Genomic DNA, 12999 nt, shown 5'->3' with positions numbered 1-12999 from the left:
GGGCAACAGAGTGAGATCCAGTCTGAAAAAAGGAAGGAAGGAAGAAGGGGAGGGAGACAGGGAGAGAATACATAAAGGAAGGAAAAGCCTGACCTGTTGTAAACCATGTGCCGTGGACTCCTAGAAACGACGCAGGGATGTGCACACACGCGCACTCCCCACCCAGGGCACACTACATTGCACACACGGGAAGCATGCTCCTGTGTAGCACAAACGTGCTGTGGTGCGTTTCCTCGCCATGCCTGGTGGAACAGCTCATAGGACATGCACACCTGATCTGACACAACATGCACACGTGTTAGGGGTAATGCAGTGGGTGGCACAGGTGTGCTGGGGTCACATGCACCCTGAACACTGTAGGTGTTACTGCAGGCTCTGACCGAGGAGCGCTGTGAAGCAGGAGCTGAGGACCCCTCCCTGTAGACAGGTGGGGCACCAGCTCAAGACTCCCCTCCCCCACCCACCCGGTGATGGGCAGGTGGGTAGACGAGGCGCAGGCAGGACAGCTGTTGGGTTTGCAGACTGGCTAACTGGCTGACTGACTGGCTGACAGGCAGCTCTGACGCTCGACTCTCTGACAGCTCCAAGGGAATTCACGGCGAAGACTGAGCTGACAGGAACCACCCGGTTGAATCCTGGATCCTAATGACGAAGGCGAAGGAACAGAATCACTAAACAAAACAAGTGTGGTCAGAGCTGTCAGGTGCTCATCGGCCCAAGACAGGAAGATGCTGGCTCCCCTCCTCTGCAGATGCGCCCGGCGTCACTGTGCTGGGTGCAGGAGCTGGGCTGCAGGAAATTCAGCCGCTGCAAAGGGAACCAAGTGATCGGCATGCCAGGAGCAGCTGGCTTCCAACCCAGTGAGCTGTGGCTCTGCCCGGCACTGTGGCCTGCCTCGTGTGCACATTTGTGGATTTGCAAGAGGTATACGTGTAGCACATTTTACCAATGAAACAGGTTCAGCAAGGTCAAGGGACTTGTCCAAGGTCACACAGCAGTGGGTGTGTGCTCTGTTTTCTCTTTTTTTTTTTTTTTTTTTTTTTTTTTAGATGGGAGCCTTGCCCTGTGGTGTCCAGGCTGGAGTGCAGTGGCATGATCTCAGCTCGCTGCAACTTCCAACCTCTCCACCTCCTGGGTTCAAGCGATTCTCCTGCCTCAGCCTCCCGAGTAGCTGGGATTACAGGCGCCCACCACCATGCCCAGCTGATTTTTGTATTTTTAGTAGAGACAGGGTTTCACCATGTCGGCCAGGCTCCTAACCTCAGGTGATCCGCCTGCCTCAGCCTCCCAAAGTGCTGGAATTACTGGCGTGAGCCACCATGCCTGCCCTGTTTTCTCACTTTTGATGTGCTGAGCCTGCATTAAAAACTGCGACTCCACATGGACCCTCCAGGGTGGTCTTCCACGTGGTCCACAGAGGGAGGAAGCAAGCCGTTGCTCTGGTCTGAGCCAAAGGTCACTGACTGAGTTTGGTTATCTCAGAGCCTAGAGGAAGAAGCCCCCACCCACCCGGAAGCGAAAGCTGGAGGAGAGAGGCCGGTGCATGACCAGTCCGATGCAGCCTCCTGGCGTGTCTGGCCTGACTGCCACCTCTCCTCCAGGTCCACGCTTTGACCACAGAGCTGCTGTAAGGGCCCGGGAGCAGCTGACATGTGTGCCCAGGGCAGCCTTGCCACCTGGAACCCCACGTACCTGTCCCAAGTCCTAGGGCAGCAGGTGACTGTGACAGAGGCTGGTATCCAGGCTGTGCCCTGGGGATCCAGCAGAGAATGTAAAAAGTTGGATTTTCTCATGAACACAGGTGAGAATTGAAGGCCCTTGGGTGAGGCTTTTTCCCAGTGAATTCTGTGCCTGGGAGTCCAAGCTGCCCGCTCATTGCTGCGGGTGTTGAAATTTGCATATGAATAGCCTGCTGCAGATGGAGGACGCAGTTCACAATGAGGCAGTCAGAGGCCCACAGGAGGACAGTGTGCCCCTCAGCCCTGGGCCAGCGGAGCCCTCACAAGGGCAGAGCCTGAGCCGGTGAGAAAGGAGCCAGAGAAGATATTACCCGGTCCCAAAGCAGACCCCGGCTTGGCATACTGTGGATGGCCAAAGAAGGTGGGGAGCTCCAGGCTTCAAGGCCGTCCAGCCAGGGCTACAGGTGGACAGACTCCTCCAGTGGGATTGCCCTTGTCCAGCTAGCCAGGTGGCTGGCACCTGCCACCTGGATGCACAAGCCCTTCCCAGCTGGGAGGCTCCAGCCAGAACCCTGGGCCCAGCTTCTGGGAAGCTCCATATCCCTCCTCATGTCCAAGGCCAGCTCTCAATCCAGGAAGTACCAGCCTTTGCACAGGCGTTTGTGGGCATTGTGCCAGAATGACACAGATGGACAAGACACGGGCCCAGCCCCGAGAACATCGAGGGTAACGCAACCCTTCACTACTGATCAGCGTGCGACCCAAACCAGCAGACGAGCTATTTCTTCACTTCCTTCAGGCTATCCTGCCCTGTCTTCAGAACATCCAGCTTGGCGTGGTGGCTCCTGGCTATAACCCCAGCACTTTCTCAGGCCGAAGCAGGAGGATCATTTGAGCGCAGGAGTTCAACACTGCAGTGAGCCAGGATTACGCCACTGCACTCCAGCCTGGGAGTATAATATGACTGAGCAAGACCTTGTCTCTTAAAAAACAAAACACTCTTAAAGCCCCATGAGATCACATTAGTCCCTGTCTATACTGGGTCCAATTGGGTGCCCGCCCCACCCTCAAAAAATGCTTAAGTCCCAACTCCCTTTGCTTGTAAACTGTGATCTTATAGGGTCTTTGCAGATGTAATCAAGTTGAGGCCACTAGAGTGGGCCCTATCTTAATTTTTTATTTCCATAGGTTATTGGGGAACAGGTGGTGTTTGGTTACATAAGTTCATTAGCAGTGATTGGTGAGAATTTCAGTGCACCTGTCACCAGAGCAGTGTACACTGCACACAATTCGTAGTCTTTTATCCCTCATCCTCCTCCCAGCCTTTCCTCCGGAGTCCCCAAAATCCATTGTACCATTCCTATGCCTTGGCAGCCTCATAGCTCAGCTCCCACGTATGAGTTAGAGTACTAGCCGCCAGTCTCATCCAGGTGGTTGTGAATGCCATTAATTGATCCCTTCTATGGCTAAGTGGTATTCCATCATACATATATACCACAGTTTCTGTATCTACTCTATCGATGGGCATTTGGGCTGGTTAAGTGGGCCCTATTTTAATATGACTGGTGTCCTTGTAAGAAAAGGAGAAGAGGCCAGGCGTGGTGGCTTACACCTGTAATCCCAGCACTTTGGGAGGCCACGGTGGGTGGATCACCTGAACCTGGGAGTTTGAGACCAGCCTGACCAACATGGAGAAACTCCATCTCTACTAAAAATACAAAAAATTTGTCAGGTATGATAGCACATGCCTATAATTCCAGCTACTCAGGAGGCTGAGGCAGGAGGATCGCTTGAACCCGAGAGGTGGAGGTGGCAGGGAGCCCAGATCGCGCCATTGAACTCCAGCCTGGGCGGCAACAACAAAACGCCATCTCAAAAAAAAAAAAAAAAGACACACATGCACAACAGCTGTGTGAAGACAGAGCAGAGATTGATCTTCTGTTGTTGCAAGCCAGGGAATGCCTGGGGCTGTTGAGAGGCAGCGGAGGGAGCTTGGTCCTGCCGGCACCTTCATTTTGGACATCTAGTCTTCGAAACTGTGAGAAAACACATTTTTGTTATTTTAAGCCTCCCAGTTTGGGATACTTTGTTACAGCAGCTGCAGAAACAAGTCAGGGCACCTCCCATGATGGTCAATTATACACGTCACTTTGCCTAGGCCATGGTGCCCCAGGGTTTAGACAAATGCCAGTCTAGATGTTTCTGGGAAGGCATTTTTTAGATGTGATTGATTTGCTGGAAAATGCGTAGCCTTTGAGTAGAGGAGGTGACCTTCCACAATGTGGGTGGGCTTCATCCAGTCACTTGAAGGCCTGAAAAGAGTGAAGTTCCCAGAGGAAAAGGGAGTTTTGGACTGCCTTACCATGTAAACTGCAGCACCTGGTCTTCCCTGGGTCTCCAGCCTGCTGGCAGATTTTAGATTGACAGCCCCCAGAATCGCATGAGCCAATTTCTTAATCCCTCTCTCCCTCTCTCATTCCTTCTCCTCTCCTTTCCTCCTCCTCTCCTCTCCCTCTCTCCTTCTCCCCTCCTTCCCCTTTGCCTCTCCCTTCTCTATCTCTCTCCCTCTCCCTTCCTGCTCCATATATATTGCCTGTGGGCTCTGTCTCTCTGAGAACCCTAACTAGCACACTGCCCCCGCCATTCAGAACCCTCCATACTTCCCATGGAGTGGAGCCTGGCATTTCCCTGGGGCTTCTCTCCCCTGGCCTGCCCACCTTCTCTCCTATTAGCACCCTGCACTTGGGGCAGGCCATCTGTAGCTCAGCACTGCACCGTGAAGTCAGGTGTATGACCGGCAGTGGGGCTGCCCCAGGGCTCGGAAGCCTTTTTCATGCATACCTGAGGTATGGGAGCAGCAGGGGAGAGGCAGACAGCCTGGACTCTCCAGGACAACAGTGCTCATCCCACCAGATGCCACTGTAACGGGAGTCCAGGTGGGGCCAAAGCTCAGACTCAGGGTCCTGCACGTGCTGGGGACCAAGATGCAGTCGGGGGATCCCCCTCCCCACCCCCAGTTGGGGCAGCCTGAGCCAAGAGGAGCAGTCAAAAGCCCTGGAGCCTCCCTGGCCTGTTGGGTAATGGAAGTGGATGTGGAGTGGACCGCGCCAATGGGTGTGGGGTGGCCTGCCAGGCAGACAGCTGCCAGAAGCCCTGGGCACATGGAAATTCGGCCACACAAATGGCTCCATCAGGAAACTCCAAAAGACCAAGAAGCACGAGTCAAACTCCACCACAGGCAGTGACTTGGGACTGGCATGGCCTCTCCTGCCCTCCTCCTCCACCCCCCCACCATTCTCTCCACACCTGTCCCTCTGCAGATTTGACTCCTTAAGGACAGTCAAAGTGATTGTTGGGAGTGGCAGGACCCTCCAACCGTCACCCATCAGGGTTTGGGGCTGAGACATGAGCGGCTGTTGCAGCCATCACTCTCCCAAGCATGAGCCACCTGGGGCTGGGGGAGGCCACAGGCTCATTCAAGGCACTTGGGTCTTGTCCTCGCCTGTCAGTGCTGCTGGCTACAAGGCCTGACCAAAAGGTTGCTCCCCAGTTACCACACCCCCCATGGGTCCTGGGCAGTGGGGACTGGGGCTTTTGTGGTGCACCCTGCAGGTCTTCCTCCTGTGAGCCTGGAGAGGAGCAAGCAAGAGACCCTTCTCCTTGGACACACTGGTGCAGCCCCTCCCCAGCTCTGCCCCAGCCCCAGGCCTGATGACTAAGAAACTGGCCACACACACCACCAGCCTCTGCCTCTCCTCAATCAGGAGGCTTTTCAGCTAAACGCTGAACTTCAGCCAATGAAGAGTTCACACTGTGGAACACATTTGGCAGTGCCCATAACTCACGCCTTGTTTATTCTCACCGATGCTCTTATCGTAACGCATGTGTTCCAGGCACTCCACGCATGTCATCTGTCCAGAAAGAGAAAGTGCTTGTTTATTTCTTACCGTGCAGGGGGATAGAGCTCCCTTACAAACTGTGAATGTTATATTGAGAGGAGAGGTAACTCAAGACACTGAAAGTGGGGTTTGCGTGGTTGGCCTTGGATCCTGTCGCAGGAGTGGAGATGGGGAGGTAGGGGAGGTGCGTGGCAGCATTGGTGGTGTTGGATGGAAGAGGTGGTGGGTTGTGGCTGGAGTGGTTCTGCAAGGCCACTGATGTTATCTAGATTGTACGTTTATTTAGGGGCTTGAGAGGGGTCTGGAGGTAGTTATAATGAGGCCAAAATTCCCTCCCACCCATAAGTCCCCCCACGCCACTGGTACCACTGACTCCTGGTGGCAAACCTCCCTCATCCTTATGAGCCCTCAGCTGCCCTTCCCTGGATACACATGGAGCTGTCCAGGGTCCTGACGTGCAGCCTACTTGGGGATGTGCAGACCTCTGCCCCAGGATACTAAGGTTCCTCCTGGCTTTCACTTACCCAGAGCCGGCAACGGTCTTTGCTTCAGCCTTTATCTGAGTGGTGCATGGAAGAGCAGCTTTCTCCATGGAAAAAGTGAGGACGCTAGCCTCATGGCAAGAGGGTGATCTCTTTATATTTCCTTCATTATGTTTCTGTCTTTATTAGAAAGTGAACTTGTGGCCAGGTATGGTGGCTCATGCCTGTAATTCCAGCACTTTGGGAGACCAGCCTAGGCAACATAGCAAGACCTCGCTTCTATTTATAAAATAAATTTAGGGCCGGGCGCGGTGGCTCACGCCTGTAATCCGAGCACTTTGGGAGGCGGAGGCGGGTGGATCACAAGGTCAAGAGATTGAGACCATCCTGGTCAACATGGTGAAACCCCGTCTCTACTAAAAATACAAAAAATTAGCTGGGCACGGTGGCACGTGCCTGTAATCCCAGCTACTCAGGAGGCTGAGGCAGGAGAATTGCCTGAACCCAGGAGGCAGAGGTTGCGGTGAGCCGAGATCGCGCCATTGCACTCCAGCCTGGGTAATAAGAGCGAAACTCCGTCTCATAAAAAAACAAAAATAACAAAAATAAATTTAAAGCATTTATCATTTTTTGAGACTGAGTCTCACTCTGTTGCCCAGACTGGACTGCAGTGGTGTGATCTCAGCTCACTGCAACCTCTGCCTCCTGGGTTCAAGTAATTTTCAGGTCTCAGCTTACCAAGTAGCTGGGATCACAGCACCCACCACCACATGCCACTAAATTTCTTTTGTATTTTCAGTAGAGATGGGGTTTCGCTATGTTGGCCAGGCTGATCTCAAACTCCTTCACTCAAGTGATCGGCCCATCTCAGCCTCCCAGAGTGCTGGGATTACAGGCATGAGCTACTGTACCTGGTGGTAAACTTTAAAAAATGTTAGTGAGCTTATGGGAATAGGGCTAATCTTTGCCCAATAATATTGCTGCCATGAGTTTAAGGGTTGGGAACAGTTTATGGCAAATTCAGGCTCTACTTAAGAGGTTACTATTCTTGTTGTCCACAAGGCAATTTTTCAAAGAGGAAGTTGCAGGCAGGTGTGCTTTACAGGCACATGTAAACAGGAACTCAGGAGACTCACCCAGCCCCAGTCTTTGGCAGGAACTTCTCCTTTAGGTCACGCCCAGGGCTTTAGCTCAGCCAGCGTTAGAGTGGGACAGTTAGGCTCAGAGTCCAGAGGTCCAGGAGACAGTGTCCTGCATCCAGTCTCCACAAGTGAAATAGAATAGGACCACAGCCCACCGCCCTCCGAGGCTGGGGGGACAGTGCCAGTGGGAGGTCATGGCCTTAGGGACTGCAGCCTCAACAAGAACGTGGCTTCCATCTTCCCCCCAACCCCAACTGGCAGGATCCCTTTTGGAAGTGGCTTCTCAGCCCCCCTCTTGGCCACATCTGGTATGACTCATTTGCTCCAGAAAAGGAATATATAAGCACCGCCACACCTTGACAAGATGACAGGAGTGACAAGCAGAGTGATTTTCTGCATCTGAGACTCTGAGGAGAGGTGGTTTAGCAGAGCCAGCTGCCATCAGCAGAAGAAAATAATTAAGGAGATCTGGCAGCATGGAGAAAAACCGAGTGGTGTGGCGGGTCCCTTCTGGTGAAGGGATCTGTCATCATGGGCTGCGGGAGAGAAAGGAGCTGTGGAGGCTCATGCAGTAAAGATGGGAGGAGGAGGGGGTGGCTGGCGAGGAAGGAAATAGACCCTGTGGCTGGCTGGGGGGTGGCAATGAGCAGCTTGATCCTCAAGACTCCTCTCACAGGCCAGACACCTGCTGCTTCCAGCCCGTACCCTGAAGGGTGCAGCCAGGTCTACTTGGAGCTTCCCTGCAGCCTCCAAGGAAAAGTCTAGAACACCTGTTTCAAAGATCCCCCACATGCACGCATGGGCACATACGCTTGGGAATGCCCAGGACGATAGGGATGCTCTGCCCTTTTTCCAGGGGAGAGCATACCCTTGTATCCAGCCCAAAGGGACAAGCAGAAGAAAGATGAACTGTGCCCCAGTTCTGCCTGAATTTCTGCCTCTCGGGACTTGAAGGTTCTGGCAAGCTCAGGGAATTCAGGCTGTCCAGTCCAGGGCTGACCTTGCAGCTTCTTCCTGGCTTGCTAATGAATGAAGGCGATGTGCAGGCACAGCCTCAGACGGTCTGGGGCATGGTACTGCCTGAGTCTGTACCACTGGATCCCATGGAGAAATCCACAGAATCTCTGGCTCAGGGAAGACCTGGGTGTCCCTTCACCAGCAGGGCTCCTGCCACTGGACCTCTGCCCCAGCCATGGAGACGCCAGGAAAGTGCTGGACAGGGGAAGCCCCCACCCGCAGGCAGTAGCCAGGACTTGCTCAGGTGTGGTCACGCACAGTGCCCCGGTGTGCCAGTCAGAAGTTCCAACTCTCTGCTTTTTTTAAGGGATAGCTGGTTCTGCTGGTGACCATGGCTTTTGGCAAAGCCTCAGGACAAAAACATCCACATGGCACCAGAACAGATAGAGCCCTCGATGCCTCGGTGGCCAGCCAGGGACTGTGGAAGGAGGCTCCAGCTTCTAAATAGATTCGCCCCAAAGGGAATCTTGTCCTCCCAGGACCTTTCCCCAAAACAGACCAAACAGGGTATGGACACAGATTGTTCTGCTCTGGCCAAAGGTTGGTCTCACCAGAGCTTGTTTCTTGGGTGAGCCCAGGCCTCCTTGGTGGGCAGAGGGGATGTTCTAGAGCAGGGCCAGTGACGCACTGTTCTCTTGCTTCCTGAGGTCATCAGTAAGTAAACTCTGGGCAATCTATGTGGGCCCTGCTTAGGGCTTTGGAGGAGGCCAGGGTGGGCAAGATATGGTCAACTCACCCCAGAACTCCAGAGCCAGCCAAGGTGGCCCAGATCACAAAGCAAATGCCCAGGTTAGGGAACTTCCTGGAGGAAGAGAAGTGTGTTCTATTCCTAGGCCTGGTGTGTGCAAAGGTGGGTATGAATATGTCATATTCCAAGCACAGAACTCCATAGTGGGCATAGCTGATGGGGTGTGGAGAAAGGGTGGATTGAGCTTTCTGGAGTGTCCTTTCCCTGTGACTTAGTGATATGGTGGGGTGCAGGAGGTGATGGCCTGCAAGAGTCCTAGCTGCTCCACAGGGGATGGGGGTGGGTACACGTGGGCAGGGTGCCTTTCCAGGCCTGGTAGGTCACTTCCGGAGGCAGGCATGATGCAGAGACGAAAGCCTCAGCTACCAGCCAGGGGACCACATGTTTGCTGCGTCCCCATTTTCTGCATGGGTAGGGGATGGAGGGGCTCCAGCACTGAGCCGTGCCCTCTCCCCGTGCCCTAAAGCTGCCTTTCCCCAAGATCCCTCCACCTGGATGTCCACAGCCTGAAGCCCAAAAGCAGTTCCCTGGGAGCCACGGGGCACATCCGCTGCTAATACTGTCCTCTCTCCTGTTTGCTTTTCAGGAATAAAGTTCAGCAGGCCACGGCAGCCCCACCACGTAAGTTGAGAGTCAGATAAATATCCATGCACACAGCCCTGGGGAAACTGGGGAGGACTGGGAAGAAAATTAGGGGCTCACATTGAATCCATTCTTGGAAAGAAAAATGCGTCCAGCATTTCCCAGGAGCGTTGAGAACAAAGCCCAGGGCTCTGCACCCATGAATTTCCCTTCGTTGTTAGAGGGCTGCTTTGCACATACGGAGCGCATAGAGACAGTAAATCTGAGCCCGGCTGCAGGCCACCGGCTCCCGCCAGTCTCGCCCATGCTGGGTTCCTGGGAGGATTGCGCCATCTTGTGGCGGAAATAACACTTGCACCTCAGGGGGAGGGAGGCCTTTGGGTGCTGGGCCAGGGCTCAGCCCAGAGGGGTCTCACCAGCAGGGTCAGCCTGCCTCCCTCACCTGCGAGGGACAGGAACCCCAACCCTCGTGAGAGTCTGGCTTGTGTGGGACTCAGTGTCCGGCTGTCCTCTCCACCCCGCTAACTACTTCTCTTCTTGACCCAGGACATCCCACCAGGTGGCTCCAAGGATGGTGACTTGGAGGTACCCACAGGGAGGGTCTCTCGAGACTTGTCCAGCAGGGCCCCGAGGGGCTTCACCCTGCCGGTGCCTGACCAGCCTCAACTCCTGCTGCAGAGGGGGACCCGTCTGCGACTCCGCCAGCGCCGTCGCCGTCTGCTCATCAAGAAAATGCCAGCTGTGGCAACCAGCCCGGCCAACAGCTCGGACACACCCTTCATCCAGCTGGGACCCAGGACCCTGGACGGCCGCTGGATCAGCCTGCTCCGGAGCCAGCAGGAGCGCAAGCGGGTGATGCAGGAGGCCTGTGCCAAGTACCGAGCGAGCAGCAACCGCCGGGCCGTCACGCCCCGCCACGTGTCCCGTATATTTGTGGAGGACCGCCACCGCGTGCTCTACTGCGAGGTGCCCAAGGCTGGCTGCTCCAACTGGAAGCGGGTGCTCATGGTGCTGGCCGGCCTGGCCTCATCCACCGCTGACATCCAGCACAACACCGTCCACTATGGCAGCGCCCTCAAGCGCCTGGACACCTTCGACCGCCAGGGCATCTTGCATCGTCTCAGCACCTACACCAAGATGCTCTTCGTCCGTGAGCCCTTCGAGAGGCTGGTGTCCGCCTTCCGCGACAAGTTCGAGCACCCCAACAGCTACTACCACCCGGTCTTTGGCAAGGCCATCGTGGCGCGGTACCGGGCCAATGCCTCTCGGGAAGCCCTGCGGACGGGCTCTGGGGTGCGCTTCCCCGAGTTCGTCCAGTACCTGCTGGACGTGCACCGGCCCGTTGGTATGGACATTCACTGGGACCACGTCAGCCGGCTCTGCAGCCCCTGCCTCATCGACTACGACTTCGTGGGCAAGTTCGAGAGCATGGAGGATGATGCCAACTTCTTCCTGAGCCTCATCCATGCGCCGCGGAACCTGACCTTCCCCCGGTTCAAGGACCGGCACTCGCAGGAGGCGAGGACCACAGCCAGAATCGCCCACCAGTACTTCGCCCAGCTCTCGGCCCTGCAACGGCAGCGCACCTATGACTTCTACTACATGGATTACCTGATGTTCAACTACTCCAAGCCCTTTGCAGATCTGTACTAAGGGGCAGCCCAGCTGGCCAGGGCCACCCTGCCCCAGTCACTCACCTGTGCGCTCAGGCACCCTCCGGTCCCTGGTTCCTCATCCTGGGAGCTGAGAGGATCCCTGAGCAACAGGGCTCTGAGGAGCCATGGCTGAGGGGTGCAGGCCACAGGTGGGGGATATGTGCCCAGCCTTGGATGGGGGCCCCTGGCCTGGGCTTGTTTCCTCACTCCTTGGCTGAGGGAGACGCTGAGGACTGGGACAGACACCCCCAAAGCTCAGCCAGCAGTTGTGATGAGCAGGGAAGTCTGAGGCCCAGAGGATGGGGCCCCAGCCATATGGGATGTCCTGCACTCCCTTAGCCATTGCCTTGGACCAAACCACGTGGTTTGCAGCTTTTCTATGAGCCAGAGGGGAGGGTTCCATGGATTTAGATTCCAAATAAAGCACATGGTTTCCAGAGCAGCGGTGTGTACTCTGTGGTGGCGTGTGAGCACATGGATCCTGGGCTGGGCTTTCTGGAGCTCTTCCTGCCTTCCTGGGGCAGCCTGAGCCAGGTGCCTGCAGGCCCCTGAGGCTAGAGCCCAGTCAACAGGGTGCTCCCGTCTCAGTCCTGGCACATTCATCTTGAAAGGAGAAGATAGATAGGCCCGTTCCTATGGGGGCTTCCTGGGGTGTTTTCTTATCAGTGCACCTTGCTGGGGCCACTGGGGACTGCCAGAGCAGTGGCCAGCTGTCCATCAGGGCTGAGGCTAGGGCCAGTGGGGCATGGTGCATGCATCTCCGCGGGTGTGGTGCTCCCAGCGGGGAGCGAGGCTGTCCCTGGCTTTCTGCACCTCTGGACCAAGCAGGACTCTGGCCTGAGGCTGTCATCTGCAGACACTCACCCTGATCCCTGGCCCCACTCACCTGACAAAACTGCCTCAGGGCTGCCAGGATGCACCTGCTCTGAAAGGGAGAAGCTATAGAGGAAACTTCTCCAGAAGCATGTATATTCACACCAGAGAGGGCTCCAGAAGTGTCAGCAGCCAAAGTGGTTCTGGGAAGGTGTGAGGGGAGGTGCTTGTTGGAGTGTTGAGTGTGGGCGTGAGTGCGGCTGTGTTTGAGTTTGGTTTGTGATGGGAAGGGCTGCCTGCCTCTGGAGTCTCTGCCCTCTGTCAGCCTGTCTGTCTGCAGAAACCTGCAGGTGCTCCTGGGTCGTTCTGTGGGTTGCTCTGCTGGCCCTCCCAGGAAGCTGCTCTCACTCTGTCCCAACTTGCCAGGGGAGATGCTGCTGGTTCTCCAGGTGAAGATGCCACTGGATCCCCAAGTGGAGGCCCTGCTGATCCCCAGGTGGAGGAGCTGATCCCCAATTGGAGGCACTCCTGGAATCTCCCCAGGCTCACACCAGCCTGAGCTGCTCCACCTCCTTTTCTGCCTCCACCTTGGACCCTGGAACAAGGAGAACAAGGCACTGAGCCTTCCTCCTGCCTCTTTGGGATAACATCCATCCAGGAGACATGAGAAGCAGGGAGACCTCCCTTGGGTTCAAGCTGGAAGCGGCCTGGACCATCCAACAGAAATGACCCAGAGGGGCAGGGAAAAGGCTCCGGCCAGGGCCTGGGAAACTTGGAACCCGCAGAAGCTGGGACAGCAGATGCCGAGGGGCCCAGAAAGCCAGAGTGGCTGCCTGCTCCTTGGCAGGACCGGGGTCCATGTGAGAGGAGGCAGGGAAGTGCCTAGCTGAGGACGACCTAGAAAGAGATGCCCTGGGCCCTGGCACTCACATCGTGAGACCATGTCCATGTGCAGGAAGGTGTCCCTGGTCATGGGTGCATT

At 55.7% G+C, this 12999-nt stretch overlaps 1 protein-coding gene across 2 annotated transcripts in view; it reads left to right on the top strand.

The window, feature by feature from the left end:
- CHST8 (carbohydrate sulfotransferase 8) overlaps window positions 1-11646 on the top strand; it is a 100300-nt gene extending 88654 nt beyond the window's left edge. For both annotated transcript variants that reach the window (XM_064380687.1, XM_012448471.2), the window contains exons 3-4: window positions 9554-9588; window positions 10096-11646. In XM_064380687.1, the coding sequence (XP_064236757.1) occupies window positions 9554-9588; window positions 10096-11202 (1142 nt within the window). In that variant the 3' untranslated portion in view covers window positions 11203-11646. The remainder of the gene's footprint in view (window positions 1-9553; window positions 9589-10095) is intronic.
- Window positions 11647-12999: the final 1353 nt, after the last annotated feature.

The sequence above is a fragment of the Aotus nancymaae genome, unplaced genomic scaffold, assembly GCF_030222135.1.
Source record: "Aotus nancymaae isolate 86718 unplaced genomic scaffold, 86718_ANA_hifiasm-v0.15.2.pri h1tg000028l, whole genome shotgun sequence".
In the NCBI taxonomy this organism is placed as follows: Eukaryota; Metazoa; Chordata; class Mammalia; order Primates; family Aotidae; genus Aotus; species Aotus nancymaae.
Note: the sequence above shows the minus strand (reverse complement) of the source record. Positions and strands in the feature narration are given on the sequence as shown.